Raw genomic sequence first — 22,481 nt, 5'->3', positions numbered from 1 at the left:
GGACATGCTGACCTGTTGTTGTCCACGTAGCGGATGAGCAGCGGGTAGAGGGCGTACAGGTCCCGGCAGAGTACAGAGAACTCATCCCGCACCAGGAGCTCGCCCTCCTCAGCTTCCGCCTTGGCCTCTAGGCGCAGCTGCTCCTCCTCGGACACCACCTTACCTGCCCGCTTGCGCAGCCGCCCGATGGTGGGGATGAAGTGTGAGTGCAGGAGCTCAGGGCGGGCCCGGCTCACGATGGGCTGGGCAAACACTGCAGAACCAGAGGGGGCGCAGGTGCTGCTGGCCGGCCACTGACTCCAGCACCTGACCTAAGACCTCTGATCCCACCCCTGACCTCTGTTCCCATCCCACGACTTCCGACCTGTACCTCTGACCCAGCAGCTGTCGTCAACCCCAGCCTGACCCTGGCTTCTGACCCCAGCCTCTACCTCTGATCCCACTCCTGACCTCGGGCTGTGACCTCTGACATAGCCCCTGGTCCTGGATCCCAACCCTAACCCTTGACCTGAAACTATGACCCCTCAGCCCAACACAAGTCCTTGACTTCTGACTCCAACAACTGAATCCTAACCTGATATCTTACCCTAGCCTATGACATCTCACCCCAGTCTTTAACCTCTGACCTGGTCTATACCCCGACACACCTCACCACATGATTTCTGACTATGACCCGGGTTTCTTACCACAGCCTCTGACCTCTGACCCTGCCCTCTGACCTCAGCCCTGATCTCTAGCTTGGCCCTGATCCAAAACTTAACTCCTGACAAGGAACTTACAAGTCATGATTTTTTTTTTTTTCTTTTTTTTTTTGGCCACACTGTGTGGCTTGTGTGGCTTGTGGGATCCTAGTTCCCCGACTAGGGATTGAACCCAGGCCCCTGCAGTGACAGCCCAGAGTCCCAACCACTGGACCGCCAGAGAATTCCCCTGACATGGAACTTCTGAACCAGGAGCCCCAATCTTTTAAAGATTCATTTCTTGACCTCTGACCCAGAACCCTAACTGTCTATATCGGGGACCCTGATATTTGACCTGGTCCTCTGACCCTTTGTATAAGGAACTCAGCCTTCTGACCCAGTTTCTAACCCATGACCTAACCCTCTTCAAGGCTCCAGAAATTCAGACTCCAGCCTGGAGGACTCCCAGGACCCATGCTTCCACCTCAGCCGGAGATTCTGACCCCTTAGGATGACCTCTGGCCTTGTGACCCCGGGAAAACTGAGCTCTGACTCCTCCCCACTCCCAGAAAACCATGGACCCCGGGATCTCCCTCTGAGACCATCAGGTCCAGGGACCAGAGCCCCAGGCCCGCCAGACCCACCAGCCAGCCGCTTCATCCACGAGGCCTCGTCAATGCCCAGGTTGTTGACGATGATCCGCAGGATGTTCCCCAGCAGGGAGTTGAGATGGTCGGAAGTGATGGCTGTGCAGGGGGGAGGGGCCCCTGCAGGCAGGGCAGGCGGGGGTGCCTCGGGTCCGCGCTCCCACCAGCGGGGCAGGTAGCTGCACAGCATGGGCAGCGTGATCTCGATGACGTGCGGCATCTCTGTGTAGCGTGCCCCCGACTCAGCCAGCCCCCCGATGTCTGCCATGAGCCGCTCCAGCACCGGGATGTCAGGACACATCTCCTCCACGCTATTGGGGAGCCCCAAGACTGGGGTGCGGGGAGGGGGTCAGGGCATGCCAACCCATCATGCCCAGACCTCAGCGTCCACACCATAACCCAGAGCACCCACAAACTCTGGGGTTCCCCAATCTGGAGCGCCCCCAACCTGAGGAACCCTCAGCCCCTCAGAGCCCCGACTGGGCCGCACCACCCACAGTGGGTCTCCCTGGAACCTGTGCAGGTGGAATATAACCGTGGACAGCTGCCCCAGCCCCGCCCGACTTACTGGCCCGCTCCCGGGGAGATTTGGTGGTGTACACGGAGCAGGCGTTATACTCGTTCAGCTGAGGTTCCAGGAACGCCACCGGCATGGCCGCTGCCAGGCAGGCGAGGCACTCGCCCAGGGCTGGCCGAAGCCTGGAAGACGAGGCTGTGCTCAGCTCCCACGCCCCCGCTGCCCTGTCCTGGATCCCAGTCCCTTCCTCCACAGAAGTGCCTCTCCCCAGGACACTTTGGGGCAGAGATGCCACTCACTGGTGGTCACCAATGCGGCCGGTTCCCTGGGTTTCCTGAGTGCCCTTTTGCTCTACCGGTGATTCTGGCACTGCCAGCGGCCCTCCCCAGTGCCCCCAGCATGCCTGGCTCCTGTGGGCCGCCAGGGTTTCTGCGTACCCCCTGCCAGCCCAGAATAACCTGGCATCCTGGCCGCCAAGGGCCTGTGCCCACCTGGCCCCCAACCAGTGGCCTCCACTTTCTTCACTGGCCTTCCTCCGAGCGCCCTCACGTGGTCATCTTTAGGAACTGCAGTGGCCACGATGCGGACGTCTTTTGAAGACTTGGACCATTTCCCGGCTTTTCATTCACCCCCATATTCTCCTGTACCCTCCCCTCCCTGGGGCCCCAAAGTATCCACCCCAGCCCCAAAATATGGCTGTCTCTCCTTACTTTTCCACGTAAGGGTTCTTGGTGGTTCCCAGAGAGTAGATACTGCACAGCGTTCGGTAGCAAGAGACCTGGACATCATCCACTGAGGGAAAGAGGGAGGGTGAGGGCCCGTACCGGTTCTTCTCTAACCCCCTCCCTTGTCTCCAAATGACGGGTAAGAGCAGGGGCTGTAGAGCCAGCCTGCCATTTACAAGTTTTGTTACTTGAGCAAGTACCAACTCTCTCGCGGCCTTAGTTTCCCTCTCTGTAAAATGTGGATAATTATAGTATCTTCCTCATGGGGTTGTTGTGATGATTAAATGAGTTAATACTCAGAAAGCAATTGGAACAGGGCACACAGGAGGCACTCAATGAAGGCTAGCTGTTCTTGGAGAGGAGTCACGGATCTCCTGATGATGTGATGGACACACTCTCCAGCAAATGCAAACAGACATCCAATTGTGACTTCAATATTGGTTATCCACGTACCCCCCACCCCAGAAGGCCAGGTTAAGAACCTCATCAACTTCCTAAATGTCATGGGGCAAAAAGAGTGCAGGGGGACTGTTCTAGATTGAAAAGAGACGACAGAGACATAAAAACCAAATGCAATGGGAGAAACTTCACTGAATTCTGAATTTAAAAAAAAAATCAAAGACATTTTGAGGGTAATAGGGAAATTTAACTACAGTCAGGTTAGGTGTGATACTGATATTGTGGGTACACGAGAGAACGTTCTGTAACATTCAGGTGTTGCAGGCTGAGTATTTAGGGATGAGGTGTCACTGTGTGTGTGCAACTCACATTCAAAAGTTCAACAAGGGCTTCCCTCGTGGCGCAGTGGTTAAGAATCTGCCTGCCAATGCAGGGGACACGGGTTCGAACCCTGGTCTGGGAAGATCCCACATGCCGCGGAGCAACTAAGCCCACGCACCACAACTACTGAACCTGCACTCTAGAGCCCACAAGCCACAATTACTGAGCCCGTGTGCCACAACTACTGAAGCCCGCGTGCCTAGAGCCCGTGCTCCGCAACAAGAAAAGCCACCACAATGAGAAGCCCGCGCACAGCAACGAAGAGTAGCCCCCGCTCGCCGCAACTAGAGAAAGCCCTCGTGCAGTAGCAAAGACCCAATGCAGCCAAAAATAAATTTAAATAAATTTAAAAACAAAAAGTTCAACAAGAAGTTTGTAAATACTTTCACTCATAAAGTGAAAGGTAAAACAAATGGGGCAGATTGTTAACAATTCTCTTCTTTCTACTTTTCTGTATGTTTTTAAAATTTCAGAATAAAATGTTGGAGGGATTCCCTGGCAGTCCAGTGGTTAGGACTTGCTCTCACTGCCAAGGGCTCGGGTTCGATCCCTGGTTGGGGAACTAAGATCCCGCGTGCCCCATGGTGTGGCTGAAAAAAAAATATTGGAGCCGGGAAAGAACCCCATCCAAGTGCTACTTCTTTAAAATTTTTGTCAATGTCAAATCAGCAGGGAGCTGAGACAGGCTTCCCCTACCCCTCGGTCCCCACAGCCCATCCTGGATGCCTCCGATCCCCTGGGCCCCTCACAACCACCGAACCCCAAACTGACCTTGGCATCTCCCTCAAACTTGTTATTTCTTCCAACTTGTCTCATGGAGGCCCCACTGTCCCCAGGTCCCAGGCCAGGACCTCAATCTGGATGCCTCCCCTCTACAGCCTATCTCCTCGGGCTCCGAGACATCTCTCCCACCAGCTCTTCCTGTCCTTTCCTGCCTCTGCCATGCTCTACCTCTTGTAGGGCTTTTTGAGTACCTGAACGTACAATGTCATCACCCCCTATTGGGTGTTTTATCTTGCCCGTGTCTCATTAACAACATTATGTTACACACTGTATGCATTATGTTACAAGATCCCAGGCTGGGTCACACACTGTAGGTGCCATTTGGTAGGATAAATACAGCAGACACTGCCAATTGACTCCCAATATCTGCTCTTACCTTCTTCCTGCTCTTCTCTTCTTCCTGGTAAGAGACCTCCATACTTAGCTCAACACATGAATAAAGTCTACCATCCTAGCCTTCCTTACAGTGACATGTGGCCATATGGTAAGTTCCGGCCAATAGGATAAACGTGAGCAAAAGTGATGTGGGCCGTTTCTACGTTGTTCCTTTAAAAGAACTGAGGTGCCCTCCTCTGTTTTCTCTTGTCTCCTACTGGCTAGAATGAGAAGGTGGTGGTGCACCCCCTTGGACCATATGGATAAAGGCAAGATTTCAGGGATGGCAGAGCAACAAGATGGAAGGAATCTGGGCTTCTGACATCATGATCAACCTACCAGTAGACTGTTACATGAAAAAGAAATATATCTGTCACTTGTTTAAGCTACGGTGATTTAGGTTCTTTTGTTAGAGCTGTGGAATTAATGCTCTGATTAACTCATTCTCTTACCTGTCAATTTTCTGAACTGAATGCACACTTTGCTTATGGCAATGAATCCTCTCAATAAATATAACACTGAAACACCTGCAGATTCTATCAGGCACACTGGGATGGGTGGTGTTGGTTGAACTGACACCCCCCACCCAACAACTGCCCTTGGGATCAGGAGCCCTTACGGATAACATCGTCTCCAAACTGGTGCTGGGCGATGTGCTGGAAGAGGGTGGTGAGCACAGGCAGCAGGGCCACGGTGGTGTAGGTGAGGTTCTGGCCCACACCCTTCACCTGCGTGCGTGTCTGCGACACCTTGCCTAGCCGCAGGTTCTCCACCATCTTCTCGATGTCCTCCGAGGCACTCTCAAAGAAGGAACGGAGGCCAGCCTTCACGATCTCGGGGCCAGACTTCGTCACGGTCCTAACAGGGAAGTGGGGGCAAACCAGCTTCAGAATCTGAGATTCAAGATTGAGGGGAGTCTAGGAGCACAGGGGTTGGGGGTGGGAGCACGGTTAGAATGGGAGTGGGCACCACGACCCTTAGCCCCACCTGGCATCCAGGGAGCGTGCCAGGATATGAAGACAGTTGACCACAGCTGGGGCATCCGTCCCTTGGGGAGGAAGTTGGGCTTGGGTGAAGAAAGGGTTATGGGGACAGTACCTCCCTCTACAGCCAACTCAGCTGATCTCTCTTCATCCATCCCCACCCCACCTAGACTCCCATAGGCCCCTGTCCTTCCCTCATCCTGGCTGTGATCCCCCTGCCTGTCCCTCCCCCATCCTGGCCCTGACCTCTGGGCCGTCACCATCTGGTGATGAGTCTGAGAGTTCCATGACGGCAGGGCCCAGGACTATCCCATCACTGCTCTGTCCCCAGGACCACCCACTCCATGTGCAAGTCCAGAGGAAGAACACAGTGAAAGTTGTTCAGATTAAGGCATGAACCGGGGCCATATTTCTTCAGGGCGAGGGGTTGTGAAGAGGGGAAGAGAGGGAAGATTGGGGAGAACGGCTCGGGAGCAGAGCTACTTACCAAAGAGAGAGACTCGGTGACGGACAAGAGCGGCAAGCTTGCAGAAGAGGCTGAAGAAAGAGAAACAGGACAGGAGAAACAGGGAGCGAGGACACCAAGGGGACACAATGAGAGGAGGAGGGACAGGGAAGACAGGGGCAGAGGGACAGAAGACAGAGCCAGGAGGAGAAAGGATGATGGGGGAGAAAACGAAGGAGACAGGGGGTGCAGAGGGGCAGAGAGATGAACCGGCTTGAAAGTCACAAGCAGTAACTGGTATGCTGGGGGTGGGGAGTCCGGTCTGCCTTTCTGACAGGGTGACCAATTAGTCCCAGGTTGCCTGAAAGTCCCATGTCCTGGGGCACACCAGGACGGTTGGTCACCCTATAGCCCTTCCATCACCTCTGCAGGTAGACTGATCAGTGCCCAGCACCTAGGACAGAGCCTCTAAGGTCCAAGGGTGGGAGGAAAAGATCCAGGATTACAATGCGGTGAGGTCAGGGGTGTGAGTCACAGGTCCCAGGGGGGCGCACCTGGTGATCATTTCCTTCTCCTTGTTGGAGGCGTGGCCACCACTGCCCAGCACTTTGGCTGGTGTGGACAGGAAATAGAGGCAGTGGTTGGTGAAGTACTGGTTGATCAAAGGCAGCAGTATCTGGGGGCGTGGGGAAGAGACGAAGGGGACTGGGTGAAGAGAGAGGAGAGCCCACCAGTCCCCAGCCTCCTCCAGCTTCTGAGCCCGCCTCTCACCTTGGCAAAGAATTTAATCTCCTGTTCGTGAGGGGACTTTTCCACTCGTCCACTGCTGACCACAGCCTCTGGTGAGGGAAGGCAAATAGGGGTCATGGTGGCTTCAAGGCCAGGGAACTCAGGGTTTTCTGAGGGGGCAGGGTTGGGATATGATAGGAGATTGCCTCCTGGTATGAAGTCACTCGTATTGGCTTTGAGGTAAACCTCTCTCCCCTATCTTTCATCTGATCCCCCTAACTCCTTGATCAAACCCTTCCTGAGGCTGAAAATGGGGAGGAGGACAAACTGGGATGGGGTAAGGCCATGGAACATCACCCTCCTCACCAATCACAAGTCCTTTTCTTTCTGAACTTCAATATCTGGCACTGAGTAGATGTGGAATGAATGAATGAAACAAGAAGTCAATGTAGACAGATTAGATTCAACTTTAAAGTGGAAATCTGTTTCAGTCATCATCATCATCGTAGTGACGGTAATAATTCATATTATTAAACTAACAGTACTATTAAAATAATAATAATAATAATAAATAAGGCTCCAATTACTAAACACTCGCTCTGTCCCCTGGCACTGTGAGAAATGTTCTTGCACAGTCTCCTCCCAACCTGGAGGCCTGTATACTTGGTCCTTCATTCCCATTTTACAGATGAGGAAATTGAGGTGAAATAGCTCACTCCAGGTCACTCAGCAAATAAGTGACAGAACTGTAGCTGGTTATGGTGAACAGAATCCCCCTTTCACAGATGAGCAAACTGAGGTTCAGGGAGGAGAGGGAATTGCCAGGAGGCTGTGCAGCAGGGAGGTCTGGCTCACGTGGGATTTGGGGTGAGATGTATGAGTGAATCCTGCTGGGCCACTCACTCACCTGAAGGGAATTTGGGGGTTCCTGGGTGGCTCTTAAGGGGAATGCTGGGGCTCTCTAGGGGAAGCAGGAAGGGATCATAGGGGCCCCAGCTGTGATTCTTAGTGGTATATAAGAGGCATCTGTGGGGCATCCCAACAGCCTCAGCCTTCAGAATAGATCCAGAATCTGCCCAGTTCTCACTCTCTTCTGCTCCTGCCCCCCCTCAGTCTGCTCCCACAGGCAGCCAGAGGCAGCCTGTGAACACCCAAGGCAGATCAGGGCCCTCTCCTGCTTAGAATGCTCCCGTGGCACCATCTCACTCACAGCAAAAAGCCACAGTCCTCACCATGGCCTGCAAAGCCCGTCACGATCTGCCTGTCACTGACCCCATTTCCTCCCACTCTTCCCCTCTGTCACTCTGCTTCAGCCACATGGGCCTCCTAATACGCACATCAGCGACCTCTGCACTGGTTGTTCCTCTCCCTAAAATACTCTCCCCACATGACCACATAGCTCTCTCCCCAGCTTCCTGGAATACTCTAGTTATTTATTTGACCGCACAGCAGGGCACGTGGGATCTTAGTTCCCCGACCAGGGATCAAACCCATGACCCCTGCAGTGGAAGTGCAGCATCTGAACCACTGGACCGCCAAGAAGTCCTGGAACACTCCGTTTAAAATTACAACCGGCCCACACTCCCAACCCTCTTTAGCTCGCTCTAGTGTATTCCTCTTCCCATAACACTAATCACTTTCTGACACACTCAGTGATCTCCTTATTTCCGACTTTAAATGGCTGAATCCACCACAGGAATGTAAGTTGCAGGAGGACAGGGATCTTTGTCTTCTTGTTCACTGTCTTATTGTCAACCCCTAGAACAATGTCTGGCACAATGATTAGATGAGGGGAGGAAGAAGAAATGAATGAACTGGGTGCCTTTGTGAAATTGCAGCTAGGGCGGGGACGGGGAGGGAATTCTCCGTACCCAGATGGGCGATAAACTCCTGAGAAATGTCCATCCAGCGGAGCAACTGCTGCAGGAAGCCGAAGGCGAACCGTTTCTCAATGGAAGACGTGTCCAGTTCCATGTCCTTAAGGCCCCTGCGTGCAGGCAGAACGCGAGGTCAGCCCAGACGCAGAGCCGCCGTGTTTCCCGCCTCTTTCCAGTTCGGCCTGGACTCCCCCAGGCCCTGCCTCCGCTTTCCAGGCCCCACCCTTCTTAGGCTCCTCCCCTCTCTGGCCCCGCCTCTGCTCCCAGGCCCCTCCCCCATCATCTTCCTCTCTCTGTCTCCGCCTCCGCTACCTAGGACTCACCTATCCCAGCTTTTGCCGGGCTTCCGCCCACTTTCCCTACCCCTCCCGGGCCAGCCTTCCAGCCCGCTTGCCTGGTGACCGCGTAGCCGTTCATCTGCAGGAACTTCAGCAGCTCCTGGGCCTTCTCTCTATCTCGTGCCTTCTCCTTGGCCGTGAGCGTGTCGTAGGGAACCAGCAGGGGGTGCGTCCCACCACCTGGGGCAGCAAAGACCAGAAATCAGGGGCGTGGGGGTTGACCCAGGCTGCTCATTGAAGTGATTCCTGAAGTCGAGGGTGTGCATAATTATAGTAATAAAGACAGAGATAAGAATAACCAAACATTGCTTTCAGAGTCTCCTCACATCCTCACCACAGCCCTACAGGAGTAAATGCTGTGATTATCCCCATGGTAGAGACACAGAAACGAAGGTTCAGTGGGGTGAAAGCAACTGTTCAAAGTCACACAACTCTAACCCAGGCCCTTATGACTCCGGAGCCTGTGACTAGGGGACTACGGCGAAGGGGAGTCTGTGCGGCGTGGGATGGGTGCCTCACCCTTGGCTTCCAGCTCCTGTTTCTTCTTCCGTCCCCATGTGTTGTGGTAATTTTCCGCCAGTTGCTCTGCCATGGCCTGGGAGAGGATGCAAAGGGTCAAAGCGCACATTCAGAGGATGTCTTCCTCTCCCTACAGACACCTCCAGTCCCCAAATAAAGGATCAGAAGACTCACCTGCAGCTCCCGGGACAGGGTAACTCCGGTGAGGTCGGGGGGCTGGGGGTTGTAGCCTTCCCGTGGATCATAGGTCTGGGGAGACAAGGGAAAGATGGACGGACTAGCAGGAAGCCCAGCCCCCAAGCCAATTTATCCCCCCTACTTGGCCCTACACCCCTCCTCTGTGCCCTCTCCTTAAGTCCCTGTCTCTGAGCCACCCTCCTCTCTTCTGCCCTTTGCAGTTCTTCAGACCCATGCCCTCTCCCTTCCCAGATCTCTCAGCCTTCTCCTGCACCCCCTCCTGGCCTTCCCCCTTCTGCTGACCCCACGTTTTTCCCCCCGTGGCCCTTATCCCCCTCTCGACCCCACCTCCTGCCTGGCCCCACCCTCTCCTGGCCCTGCCCCTTATTCCAGCCGCTCACCACCCCCTCATGACCCCGCCCCCTGTCCCAGCCCCGCCTCCACCTGGGCACTTTGGGATATCTTCCGGGTTTTTTTCTTCTCCGTCTTCTCCTCCTCACCCTCCCTGGCTTTCTCTATCGTCCATTCCCAGGCAATCATGGCCTTCAAGGACTCCTTGATGGGCCAGCGGTAAATCTCTTTGTCCTGGGGTGGACAGGAAGGAGTGGAGTTGGTGGAATGGGGTGAGAGGGAGGTGGAGGTAGGAGCCCCTGGCTCAGCCTCACTGGCCTCCAGTGTCCCAAAAGGGGAAAGCCCTGACCATGTGGCTAGGAAGTGGTCCAGTCTGAATTCAATCCAGGTGTCTTACCTGTTCTGTAACAGAGCTTCCCAAACTCTCATTATCCCCTTTTATACATGAGACTCAGAGAAGTTAAGTTGTATGGTCAAGGAATCAAACCCAGTCTCCAACTCTTTCTAAGAGAAGGGACACTAGGAGTCTGGGGTCTAGGGGAGGCAGCCAAGTTTGAGGGAAGGCAAAGTCCATGGATGGGAAGCCTTAACCCGCAGATCCAGCTAGATCCAAGCCCACGAAGCTGCCTCACCCCTCCCTGATCCCCCAAATTTTGGACCCCCAACTTGGGCGCCAAGGCTTGGTCACCTTCTCCGAAAACGTCTTGTAGGGCCTCAGCATGGGATGGGTCTTCAGTTCCTCATCTATGTTCTCCCCATAGGACCAGTTGTTCTGGATCTGGAGGTGGAGAGGGGACAGGTGGGGGCAGTGTCACTATGGAGCTGGGCGTGGGAGCAGGATGAGGTGTGGACACACACTGAGAGGGAACCCTAGAGGGGCTGAGGGTTCCAGAGGAGGCTGTGAATCCCAGGAAGAGTTATGGGTCTCAGGGAAATCTGGGGCCCTCCGGGAGGATCTGGGTCTGGGGGAAAGCTGGGGTCTTGAGGAAGGCTGGCAGGGGCGGGGGTTCCTGGGGAGGGGAGGACCATGACGCCAACCTTGTCGAAGGCCCACTTCTCGTGTGTGTACTCCGCAAACTTGTTAATGAAGGAGTCCAGCTTCTCTGGGATGATCACACTATTAGTAGGGTGGGATCAGCAGATGTTAGGGCTGTGGCCCCTCCTTCCACCTCTGAAACCTCTCCTTCTCCCAGCCCCCAGGCCCCCCTCCTGCCCCCAGGCCTCACTTGAGGGTCTCCACAGGCCGAGGATCAAAGTTGCCTTCGGCGTCCACCGTGGCCTTTTTCTCAGCCTTGGATGAATATGAGGCGTCCACGTAGTCGGGGGGCAGGGCCCCTGCGATGGCACACAGGCAGGGCATAGCCATGCGGTACAGCTCTGGGTCATATTTCTGGGGAGGTCAGGGTGGGGGGGGGTCACTGCAGGCCTGACGGAGCCTTCAAATCCTGGAGCACCAGGACTTCAAACTCACCCCTCCAATCATCACCCCTCTTTCTTGAGCCCTCAAACATGAAGTATGGTCTCTCTCCCTGAAACCCAAACCTCAGACCCACCTGCACTCTCAAACCACCCCTATGCTACCCCCTCCAAGCCCCCAAACTAGAGGCCCATTCCCTCTTCCATAATGTTCAAACCAGAGACCCAACTCATAGATTCTCCTAGATCCAAACCTGTGGAACTGCCTCCCTCCCTGAACCCCCAACTTTGAGGATTTCATTCTGGATCCCTGACTTCGGGCCCCAGACCCTCCAAACCGGCTTCTTTTAGGGCCCTTGGGTGCCCAGACCTTATGGGCCAGAGAGTCAAAGATGCCCCAGAAGAGTTTACGGGTGAGGTGCAGCTCTTCCTCCGAGGTGACCCCATAGTTGGCCCAGCCTGTGGGGAGGCAGTAGTACTTCCAACAACGCTCATAGTGGTTGGTGAGGAGCTGGGTGGGAACAAGAGGGGGACACACAAATGAGGGGGACATAAACAGGTGGCAGACGAATGAAGGCCCAGGGAGGCCCCGGGGTGGGGGTGGGAGGTGCCAGTGCTTTTAAATTATGCAGGAGGTGTGGATTATGCAAATGATATGCTAATAAAGGGGGAAAGGCATGTGTATTGGGAAGTGGTCCTGGACAGTTTATTATGTAAATTTGGCACTCTAATTCAGAGTCAGGATGGGCATTAAATCAGAGCTGGATTTGTCTGGTGTTCTTTATACAAATAAGCATGCAGATATTAATCCATGGGTAGGGTTATGTGCAAATGGGCATACGGATGAAGTGATCTGTGCTTATGTGAATTAACATGGCAAATAGAAACATAGGCAGCACCCCATGCAAACACGTGGTAGCTGGGAAGAGAGCCTCCACCAGCCAATATGCAAATTTGAAATGGGGGCTGATTTAGATGTATTATGCAAAATAGTTAAAATATCTGAGTTGGGGGTATCTCCTTATGCAAACTAGCATGCAAATGAAAATATAATAGGAGAGACAGTGTGCAAATATTCAGGATAGCTGTGGTACTATTTACTCATATAAATGCAGTCATTTGAATAGTGGAAGGCCGGTGGTCTAAGCATGCAAATAAGCATGCTAATTAGAAAAAGTGTGCCCCACGCAAATATATGCTAATTAAGGTGGGGGTTGGCTCACTGTTATGCGACTTAAACGCCAATTAGGGAGTGTTAGAGGCACCAATGACGCAAAGTGAATGTTAAAGAGGTTTCTATGGGGCCCGCTGCCCGCGCGTTTTCAGGTTAACTGGCCTAGGCGGTGTGATACGAATGAGCCCCATAGTCCGAGGGCGGAGCAAGCCGGTGGGTGGAGCAAGCTGGTGGGTGGAGCATGGAAATACGCAAGCTGAAGAGGGCTTGCCCTCACCTTGAGCGGCATCTTGGCGAACTCGTTAAGGATGGGCACGTCGAACACCAGGCGCCGCAGCAGGTGCTGCAGCATGGACGGGCGGATGTACCTGCGGGGACATGCACGGGGCGGGGTTATCTCACCCTGAGGCCCGCCCCACCCGTAGCCCCGCCCACCAGTGTCCCGCCCCACCTGCAGAGCGCCATCAGGCATTCCTCGATGACGTCGCGCTGCGCCTTGGTGAGCGATCGGCCGCGGGACAGGCGGTACACCGTGTGAAGCATGGAGTCCACCATGATGGCGCGATGCTCGGTTCCCGCAAAGAGTGGCGCACACTTGGTGATGAGCGGCAGCACCGCCAGGCACAGGTAACGGTTCAGCGCTAGCGCCATCTCCGTGGTGCTGAAAGTGGCCTGGGGCGCAGGGTGGGGACATCAAGCCCTGACACCCGCCCAGGATAACTCTGGGCAAACGACCCGGGCTTCTGATCTTCCCCTGAAACCTTCTTCTCCCAGACTCCACTACCCTTAGTACTTTGGACTATGCCAAATTTCAAATACACGCAAAAGTCCAGGAGCCAATGAATGAACCCTCATTACCCAGATTAGGCTGTTCTGCAGACACCCACCTTCTGCATGCTTTTCCTCTCTGCCCTCGCCTTTTTTCCTGTAATATTTCATGCAACCCCCAGCCATATATCATTTTATCCAAAGATAATTCAATATGTATCTCCATTCAGACAAGTATCAATACTTCTATTTAACATTCCATGCTGCCATTATCACACCTCACAGAATTAACGAAATCTCTTAATAATCATGATCAGCTTTCTCTAATTGTCTCAAAAATGGCTTTGCATTTAGCTGCGATTGTTTGGATCAGGGCCCCAGGAAGACCCCCATACTGTACTTGGCTGACAGGTCTCTCCATCAGCAACTGTTCCTTTTCCTCCCCCACGTTTAAGGCTATTTATTTGCTGAAGAAACTGAGTCATGGGTCCAATGGAATTTCCTACATTTTGGCCTTGGTTGGTCGCTTCCCAGTGGTGTCAGTTAACTTGTTCCTCTGCCCCCTGTATTTCTGATAAACTGGTAGTTATAGATTCAAGTTCCGGGGTTCCCTTTCCCAATAGGGAACAGTCATTTCTCCCATCTTAAGAAGAGCCTTCTCTTGACCAAGTTCACCCAGCCAGCACATCCGCCATTTCCCTGCCTCTTCTGTCACCAGCTTGTGTAGACTGTCAACACTCGCTGTCTCCAATACCTCACCTCTCAGCCTCTCTCTGAGAGGGGCTCTCTCTCTCTCTCTCTCTCTCTATTTTTTTTTTGGCTGCACCGCATGGCACATGGGCTCTTAGTTCCCTGACCAGGGGGCAAACTTCCACTGCGCCCCCTGCAGTGGAAGCGTGGAGTCTTAACCACTGGACCGCCAGGGAAGTCCTCCCAGACTCTCCTAAACCCTTTCCCATAAGGCTTTAGCCCCACCACCTCACTGAAACTGCTTCCCCCATTTGGCCAAACCAATGGTGAGTTATCAGTCTTCATCTTAACTTGGCATTGTCACCTTCTATTATTATTGTTCTTGTTGTTGTGCCTGGGTCTTTGTATCTCCACGGTGCTGAGCCATCACTGAGAATCCTTTTTTATAACCTGAGGTGTTGGAGATTTCCACCCACCCTTTCCCAGAACTCAAGAGTTTTTCTTGGTTTTTGTTTTCTATCTTGATGGTGGGGGAGGGAGGATTATGATATGTACACAAGTTCAGAACAAACAAAAGTGCTGCCGCTATTTCCATGACACATCCCACTCTGGAGGCCGGGAGAGTGGCCAGACTGCTCACCGTGTCCAGCGAGGCGGCCGCCCGCATGTCGGGCAGGAAACCCACATCTAGCACATGCAGCAAGAACTCCTGGTTCTCGATGCCGTACACGCGGTCCAGGAAGAGCACCATCGACGCCTTGTGGTCCGGCACAAAGGATGCCGACATCTTTGGCTGTACCAGTGCCCCATCTGTGGGCAAGAGAGCGGGGTCAGGGCTGCCCTTGGGGCCCCTCTGCTTCCTCCCCAGCATCACTCCCTTGCTGAGTCCCGCCCCTCCGCACCTTTGCCCAGGGTGGGGATCTGCAGTGGGAGGCTGATGATGCCCACGAGGTCGTCCAGGGGCACGAGGGAGCGCAGGATGGCGCGGATCCGCAGGGCCTCGCCTTTGCCGGCTTCGATTAGCTGGAGAGGGGAGGTGGGCACGTCATCAGGCACCCCCTGCCCCATATGGTCATTCCCCCATTCCACCCCTTCCCAACCCACTGGCAGGTAAAGACTCCGTCTCGTGGGGCTAACTCTAGAATTCCCAGCCCTGACCCCTCTGCCTGTGCTTCTCTCTGCAGCCCTGACTACCACTGGCTTTCATCGCCTGATCTCGCGCACTGGACTGAGAGCTCTGTGAGAGCGGGGCCAGGGGCTCTCTCAGCCACTGGTGTGTCCCCGGCATTGCCTAGCCCAGGACCACACGCATAGCAAGAGCTAAATCAATGTTGCTGAATGTCTGAATGAAGAGGTTCAAGGTTGGCTGTGCCCGCCCCCCAGCCCAGCCTTCAGGTCTCACATGCATCTCTGGTGCACAGCGTCCCAGCAGGTCGATCAAGGCAGCGTAGAAGGACATGATGGCATGTCCAAGGTGCACCCGGTTTTCCTCGGGGGGCTCCTCCCCGAAGCTGCAGGGGAAGGCGGGTGGTGTGAGGAGGCAGCGAGGGGCTCGGGGAGGGTGGTGGTTCTGTTGAGGAAGGGGCAGGAGACTCACAGCTCACGCCGCCGGTCCCTGCGGACTCCTGGGCCATCCCTCGCGGGGTCCTCGGAGATGCGGATGGCCTCTTCGATGGTGGCCAGCAGCCCCGAGCTGCCCTCGCCCCGCAGGGCAGGCCCAAAGCACTCAGGCTTGCGGATCAGCAGACGCACCACCACATTGGCATTCTCCTCCACGCTCTCACCTGGCGGCTCGCGGGGTCAGGAGGCCTCATGAGCCACCACTGCCCAGGGTCCCTCCCTGGACAGCCCCTGACCTGGCACCTCAGGGGTGAACGTCAGGCCCCCGTTGACCTCCAGACCCTGCCCCGCGCCCACCTGGAGGCATCCCTGCCCAGGCCAGGCCTGTGGCCCAGGATGTGGGCCACACCCGAGGGAGGCTTTGGCCAGTGACCCCCAGCCTCCCGCCCTGTTACCGCCACCCCTTGCCTCACCGTTGACGAAGACGGCAAAGCGCAGGAAGTCCAGGTAGCGCTCGCCGCCGCAGGGGTTCCAGCCGATGTCGGGGTACCCTTTGGCCAGGAGGATGGGGCAGCTTTGGAGGCCACAGCCTGCCAGGTAGGACACCACCTGGGGGCACAGGAGGCTCAGCCAGAGACCATACCCACACCACCTTCCTCCCCGAGGCTCAAGTCCTTGCCCATCCCTGGAGCTCCGCAATCCAATTTGGATCCCTCAGCAAACAATAACCCTCATCCTCCACCATCATCTCCCACCTGGACCATCACAGCCACCTCCTCCCTGGGCTCACTGTTCCCTTCAACCCCTAGGCTGTCCCCCACACTACTGTCTCACTTAGGGCTAAAGCCAGAGCCCTCGCTGTGGCCCACAGACCCTCCACACAATCTGCCCTTGTCAACTCCCTGCCCTCACATCCTAGCACTCACCCTGTCTCCCTCTGCTCCAAGCACACTGCTCTCTCTGCCGTTCCTCAGACTCATCAGGTTCACTCCTGCCTCAGGGCCTTTGCACTGGCTGCTTCCCAGCTTGGAATGCTCTTCCCCCTCACGTCCATATGGCCCCCATCTCCTTCAGAGCTTTACCTGAAGGTCACTTTCTCAGTGAGGCTTTCTCTGACCACTTGTGTCTAAACTCAGACACCCTCCCGACACGTGACATTTCTCTCCCTTGCTCACGTTTTCTCCTCCTTAACACTCGTCACTAGCTAATACACCACATATTTTACTTCTTCATCTTGTTTAGTGTCCCTCCTCCCAACTAGAATGTCAGCTTCACAAGGACAAGGATTTTTGACTCTCAATCACTGTCATACGCCTACTGCCTTGGATGGGTCCTGACACATAGTAGATGCTCAAAAACATTTGTTAAATAAATAATACTATAATAGTAGACAACTGTTAGAGAGTGCTTGCTGCTTTGTAAATGCTTTCGTGAGTTAACTTATTTAATCCTCAGAACAACTGTACGAAATTGTTTCTATTATATTCATTCTACAGATGAGGAGCTGGAGGCCTGGAGAATTTAAGCCACTTGTCCAAGGCCACAGAGCAAGAGAGTGGGGCTGGGAGTAGGGGCGGGGAGTTGAATCTGAGTTGCTGAGCTCCAGAGCCCATGCCTTTCACTGCTACACACAGAAGCAGGGAGCACAGAGGGCCAAGAAACGTGCCAAGCCCACGTGGCTGGGGAGGGTGGGTGTGGATTTTCACTCAGCCCTGTGAGCGAGTGACTGGGTCCTGTCCCTTTGCTGCAAATTATTCCCCTTCTGATTCAGTTCTGGACCATGCACAATGGCACTCATAGAGTGGGACCCAAATCAGCAGGTGCCCCAAGCGGCCAGGTATGGGCCAGGCCTTCTCCCTCCACACCTTCTCCAGATCCTGCTCCTGCAACGCCAAGGCCAGCTCGTTGTTGTCGATGACGGAGGCAGCTGCCACATCCAGGGGCGTGGAGCCCTGCATGCCTGTCGGGGTGAGAGGCAGTGAGAATGCTCTTCGGAGGTGCCTAGCTGACCGTCTCACTTTTGCTTGCCTCACCTCCTCCAGGAAGCCCTCCTTGACCACCCCTTTTCCAGCCTGGGTCAGGTGCCTCCTCTGACTGTGCTTCTCCATCCCAGGCCTGACCAGTCCAGGCTGACACTGTCTGGGATGGGTTTGTCTACCCCACTCCACTGTGAACCCCATTAGGGCCAGGGCCAGGGCTGTCTGGGTATCCCCAGCACTTCTCATTACAGGTCCAGATCCAGGGTGAGTTAAGAGTGAGTATTTGTTAAATGACTAAGTGAGCCAGCGGAGAGTGGGGCCAGCCTGGGTGGACCGCCAGGAGTGGGCTCGGGGTTCCTCACCCAGGCCAATGCCGCTGTTCTCCAGCAGGTAGCTCAGGTGGTCAAACATGGAGCGCTGGTTCTGCCGGCTGATGCGGCAGAAGTAGCAGAGGAAGCGGCAGCAGCTGGTCACCATCTTGGGGAAGCGGATCTCCTGGGCAAGCAGGGTGGGCTGGTGGTCAGTGCCTGCCCTCCGGGGCCGCCTACCCTGAGCTCGCCGGCCCACGCAGCCCCCTTACCTTGGATTCGCCACCCCCAAGGACATTCACCATGACCTCCATGACTGTCTCATGCATGCCCAGCGCCCGCATCAGGTTCGGGTGTTGGTAGAAGACTTTGTTGTTCATGATGTTCCTGTGGACAGGTAGAGTGCATGGAGGCAAGTCCAGGGAGAGCCTCCAGACCCTTGCAGGAGCCATCACCACCACTGTGGTAAAAGTTAACATTTACTGAACTCCTAGTCTGTGCCCGGCACCGCTCCCTTTACAGATCTGAACTCATTCAATCCTTATGTCCACTCTGGGAGGCGGGAACTAGAATTATCCCTCTTTCACAGACAAGGAAACCAGAGGGTCCAAGGTGGGCTCCCCTGGGGCGGAGATCTCCATCATGTTGCATGTTGTAACCCCAAGTGCCTAGAAAGGGCCTGGCACACAGTAGGTGCTCAATAGATGTTTGCTGAGTGAACGAATGAGGCTCACTTGGCACTGAGTGCTCAAGACTATTGTTATCATAATTATTATTACTGTTATTACCGCTACATGAGCTCACTGAAGCCGCACCACAACTCTTCAAGATAAGCGCGGCTCTTCCCCAGTTTAGAGATGAAGAAACCGAAGTTCAAAGAGGGTACATCTTGAGCCAAGAGTCACAGGTGAGCAGGAGCTGTTACCCAGGGGTGGGTGGAGAGGTAACGGGGTGGGGGGGGGTTGGACATTACCTAGGGAGACAGGCTAGCTGCTGGGAGGAGCACACCCCCCTGAGGATGGAGCAGAAGTAGGGAAGGACACATTATTGCGTCCAGAGGACGTGAGCCAGTGGACAAGCTTGAGCCGGAAGGTCTCCCCTCCCTTCCCCGGGGACGTGCAGCGTCAGGGGAGGGGCGGGGCCTCACCCAATGCTCTGGATCATGAGGTTTTCCTCCTGGAGGCCCATCTGCACGATGAGCAGGGACCGGATCTGGCCAAGGCACTCAAGCAGGCTCATGGTGTCCTCCACAGAGGAGGGTGAGATAGTATAGGCCCGGGGCAGGGCACGCAGCAGCTCCCCGAGCCCATCGTACTGCCGGTGCAGGAGGCTGAACATGGCCCGTACCAGCTCGGGGCTCTGCACGAAGTCCTCTTGGGCCCAACGCACCACTGTGTGGGACACCAGCTCCTGCAGCGACTCTGGGAAGGGGACACAAGGGTAGGAACACTCTTCCTGGCCAGGGCCTTGAGCGAAAACGGTACAGAGGGCGCCCCTCTTTCCAGAGGGCTTCTCAGTTACTAACCACCCACCCCCCCGCCCTCCCCCTGCCTGGAGGGGGCGGATTCTGGCAGATTTTGCTCTGTGGCTCTAGGAGTCTCCCTATCCTCTTCACCCTATACCCAGACCGTAAGTGCCCCCCTAAAAGCTTTAAGAGGAAAAAGCATTTGTATCACTGCAAAGTACCAGAGCGTTATTCTGAGCGCCTTTGAAAGTGCAAGTGGTCATTCCATTTGTTCTGTAAAAACACTGCTGATTTTTCATCATGGGAGACAACAGACACAAAGAAAAACTGTGAAGACTTTGGTGTCATCTGAAAATTATGTCAAAAATGAACTCTTTTATTTTCCCTGGCGATGTCCCCAGGACTCTCCTCTTCTATATCCAGCATCCATTTCTCTCCCTGTCTCTCTTTCTCTCCCAACACTTTTTCTTCCCAGGATTTCTGGGAGAGAAGACAGATGTCTCCTGTGTCTCAGGGTCAGGAGAAACCTTCCTGCACTGGCACTGAATGATGGTGTCAATTCATGACCTGTGACATGTCCTACCTTCCTTCCATCTGCTTTACACGATCTGGACCCATCACTTCTGACTTCATATTCTGTACCTCTCCTCCGGCTCACTCTGCTCCAGCCACACTGGTCTCTAAACGCACCAAGCATCTTCCTGCCTCAGGGCCTTTGCACTGGCTGTTCCATCTGTACCAATCATCTTTCCCCAGATCTTTGCATACCTCACTCCCCCACTCCAATCTCTCCATCTTTGTCCCTCTCTCTCCTCTCACTCAGCTTTAGTTTTCTTCTTAATATGTGTGGCCATCTGACATTATGGTATATGTATATTGGTATCTTTTGTAATATTCTAAACTCCTTGAAGGCAGGGACTTTGACTCTTCCCCCTATTACGTTCCCTGGCCCTACCAACAGTGCCTGGCCCGGAGTTGGCCCAATAAAGTTTCTTGAATGTTATAGAATAAACTCTCCACCAATATTAGGGACTCTCTCCTTGTTATATGGTGTTAATATCTAGTTTGCCTAATGACCCATGGGCCCAACATTTATCATGACTGCTTTCCTAAGCCCTCAGCATAAGAATCATTTCACCAAGAAATAAGGGAAAAACAAAGAAAAGCCACAAGTACGTGGAAGCCATGGTGGTGCAGGAGATGCCCCATCCCAAGGTTGGATGTATGCCTCTGCTCTGGCAGCCATGCACCACACTGTTCCAACACACACACTGTGCAGCCCCAACTTCGGGGCCACGCCTCCAGCATGCCTCCCCTCTCACCCCTCTCTCCACTCCTCCTCTCTCATTAATACCCATCCACCCGTCCCTTGGGCTACTCCTGGTGGCCTGTCTTGGACCCAGAAACTCCCCCAGCGCAGGGCTGCTTGGCCCACCCCTGTGCCATCCCTGGTGGCCCCAGTCCTCACGGGGTTTGTGCTCCTCAGCAGGCGGCTCCTCCTCCGGTTTCTCCTCCTTCTTCTTCAGCAGCCGTACCTTCTCCAACAGGCTCATCAGGCGGCTGCCCAGGGTGGCTTCTTCCTCTGGTTCTTCCTCCTCCCCCGCCAGCTGAATTCCTGGAGGTGGTCAAGAAGAGAGAGCGTGTCATTCATCCGTTTGCTTATTCATCTGCTCTATCATTTACTTCTTTATTCATTCATGTGTTCACTCACTCATTTCTCATTCATGTGTGCATTCACGGGGGGTTTCCATTTGTTTCTTTATATGCTCATGTTTGTTCATTTATTCATTCCTTGGATCATTTGTCTTTTAAATCAACTATTGCAAGTATCTTCAAAGAGCTAAAGGAAACCAAGTCTAAAGTATTAAAGAGAATTATGATGGCAATGACTCGTCAAACAGAGAATATTAATAGAGGTAGATAATATACAAAATAACCATATAGAGTTGAAAAGTACAAAAACTGACATTTAAAAAACACTAGAGGGGTACAACAGCATACTTGAGCTGGCAGGAGAAGGTAGAACAACAGAGGTTATCCAGTCTGAGGAAAAACTAACAGAGCCTCAGAGACCTGTGGGACACCATCTAGTGCACCAGCAGATGCATAGTGGGAGTCCTAGAAGGAGAGATGAGGAAGGAGCAGAAAAATATTTGGAAAAATAATGGCCTCAAAGTCCCAAATTTGATGAAAAATATTAATCTACACATCCAAGAAACTAGGTGGCCTAGGGGTTAGGGTTCCTGGCTTTCACTGCCGTGGCCTGGGTTCGATCCCTTGTTGGGGAACTGAGATCCCACAAACCTCATGGTGCGGCAAAAACCAAAAACAGCTCAAGTAGGATAAATTCATTGAGCTCCACACCTGGATAGATCATACTCAAACTGCCTAAAGGCAAAGGTAAAGAGAAATCTTGAAAGCCAGCCAGGGAAAAATGACTCATCACATATAAGAAAATCTTAGTAAGATTATCAGCTGACTTATGAGAAAAGATAGAGGTCAGCCATCCACCCCTCCAGCCATCCTTCTTTCCATGCATCCAACCAGTCAGCCGTCTCTTCACGCATTTCTTTATTTGGCCATCCTTCTCTCCATCAGTTCACACACTCTTCCATCCAGCTATAGCGACAGCCATGCGTCCACATATACATCCACCCAAATACCCACATAAACATATCCTTCCACTCATCATCCACCTGTTCACTGACATGTTCATTCATTCAGTCACTCATTCATTTTACCAACAGGTACTGCACGAATACTGTAGATATTTAAGATCAGGAAAACTTCAAGACAGGTCTCAAGAGCAAATTTGGGAGGAGGATTCTCTGATCTCCTCTCTTACCACAGTGTGTCAGCAGGTCTTGATGAAATTCGAGCAAATCCTGTCGGATCTCTTCAGGGACAGGACAATCTTCCTCGTCGTCAGCATCTTTGAAGTGCAATAGCATGTTGATCTAGGGGAAGGTCAAAGATTAGAATGAGGGTCAGAGACCCCAGAGCAGGAACTCTGAAGTCAAGGATCAAAGACCCTATCGTGAGTTCCTGTCTAAGGTCATTAGCGAAGAATATCTGGGCGACTAAAGGTTCGAAAGGAGTCAGGGTCAGTCTGCGGTGACTCAGAAGTCTGGTTCAGAGAGAGGTAGAAGAGTAACAGATAAGTATATGGATAGGGTCAGAGGTCAAGCTCAGATT

The 22,481-nt window shown here is 53.7% G+C and overlaps 1 protein-coding gene across 4 annotated transcripts in view; it reads right to left on the bottom strand.

The window, feature by feature from the left end:
* The window catches only part of RYR1 (ryanodine receptor 1), a 118,232-nt gene that overhangs the window by 53,329 nt on the left and 42,422 nt on the right, over positions 1–22,481 (bottom strand). For all 4 annotated transcript variants that reach the window (XM_049703668.1, XM_049703667.1, XM_049703669.1 and 1 more), the window contains 31 exons: positions 22,132–22,243; positions 20,755–20,901; positions 18,969–19,242; positions 18,094–18,208; positions 17,876–18,008; positions 17,400–17,494; positions 16,008–16,143; positions 15,572–15,758; positions 15,377–15,485; positions 14,877–14,997; positions 14,615–14,784; positions 12,968–13,188; positions 12,794–12,884; positions 11,713–11,853; positions 11,153–11,316; positions 10,965–11,043; positions 10,615–10,704; positions 10,020–10,160; positions 9,573–9,647; positions 9,399–9,474; positions 8,936–9,059; positions 8,536–8,651; positions 6,707–6,774; positions 6,490–6,611; positions 5,978–6,027; positions 5,495–5,555; positions 5,127–5,365; positions 2,555–2,636; positions 1,896–2,026; positions 1,325–1,657; positions 13–253 (listed from right to left, as the gene is read on the bottom strand). In XM_049703668.1, coding sequence (XP_049559625.1) covers positions 13–253; positions 1,325–1,657; positions 1,896–2,026; positions 2,555–2,636; positions 5,127–5,365; positions 5,495–5,555; positions 5,978–6,027; positions 6,490–6,611; positions 6,707–6,774; positions 8,536–8,651; positions 8,936–9,059; positions 9,399–9,474; positions 9,573–9,647; positions 10,020–10,160; positions 10,615–10,704; positions 10,965–11,043; positions 11,153–11,316; positions 11,713–11,853; positions 12,794–12,884; positions 12,968–13,188; positions 14,615–14,784; positions 14,877–14,997; positions 15,377–15,485; positions 15,572–15,758; positions 16,008–16,143; positions 17,400–17,494; positions 17,876–18,008; positions 18,094–18,208; positions 18,969–19,242; positions 20,755–20,901; positions 22,132–22,243 — 4,244 coding nt within the window. The remainder of the gene's footprint in view (positions 1–12; positions 254–1,324; positions 1,658–1,895; positions 2,027–2,554; positions 2,637–5,126; positions 5,366–5,494; positions 5,556–5,977; positions 6,028–6,489; positions 6,612–6,706; positions 6,775–8,535; positions 8,652–8,935; positions 9,060–9,398; positions 9,475–9,572; positions 9,648–10,019; positions 10,161–10,614; positions 10,705–10,964; positions 11,044–11,152; positions 11,317–11,712; positions 11,854–12,793; positions 12,885–12,967; positions 13,189–14,614; positions 14,785–14,876; positions 14,998–15,376; positions 15,486–15,571; positions 15,759–16,007; positions 16,144–17,399; positions 17,495–17,875; positions 18,009–18,093; positions 18,209–18,968; positions 19,243–20,754; positions 20,902–22,131; positions 22,244–22,481) is intronic.

This window comes from Orcinus orca, chromosome 20, assembly GCF_937001465.1.
Source record: "Orcinus orca chromosome 20, mOrcOrc1.1, whole genome shotgun sequence".
Lineage (NCBI taxonomy): Eukaryota > Metazoa > Chordata > Mammalia > Artiodactyla > Delphinidae > Orcinus > Orcinus orca.
This window is presented reverse-complemented; position numbering and strand designations above follow the sequence as displayed.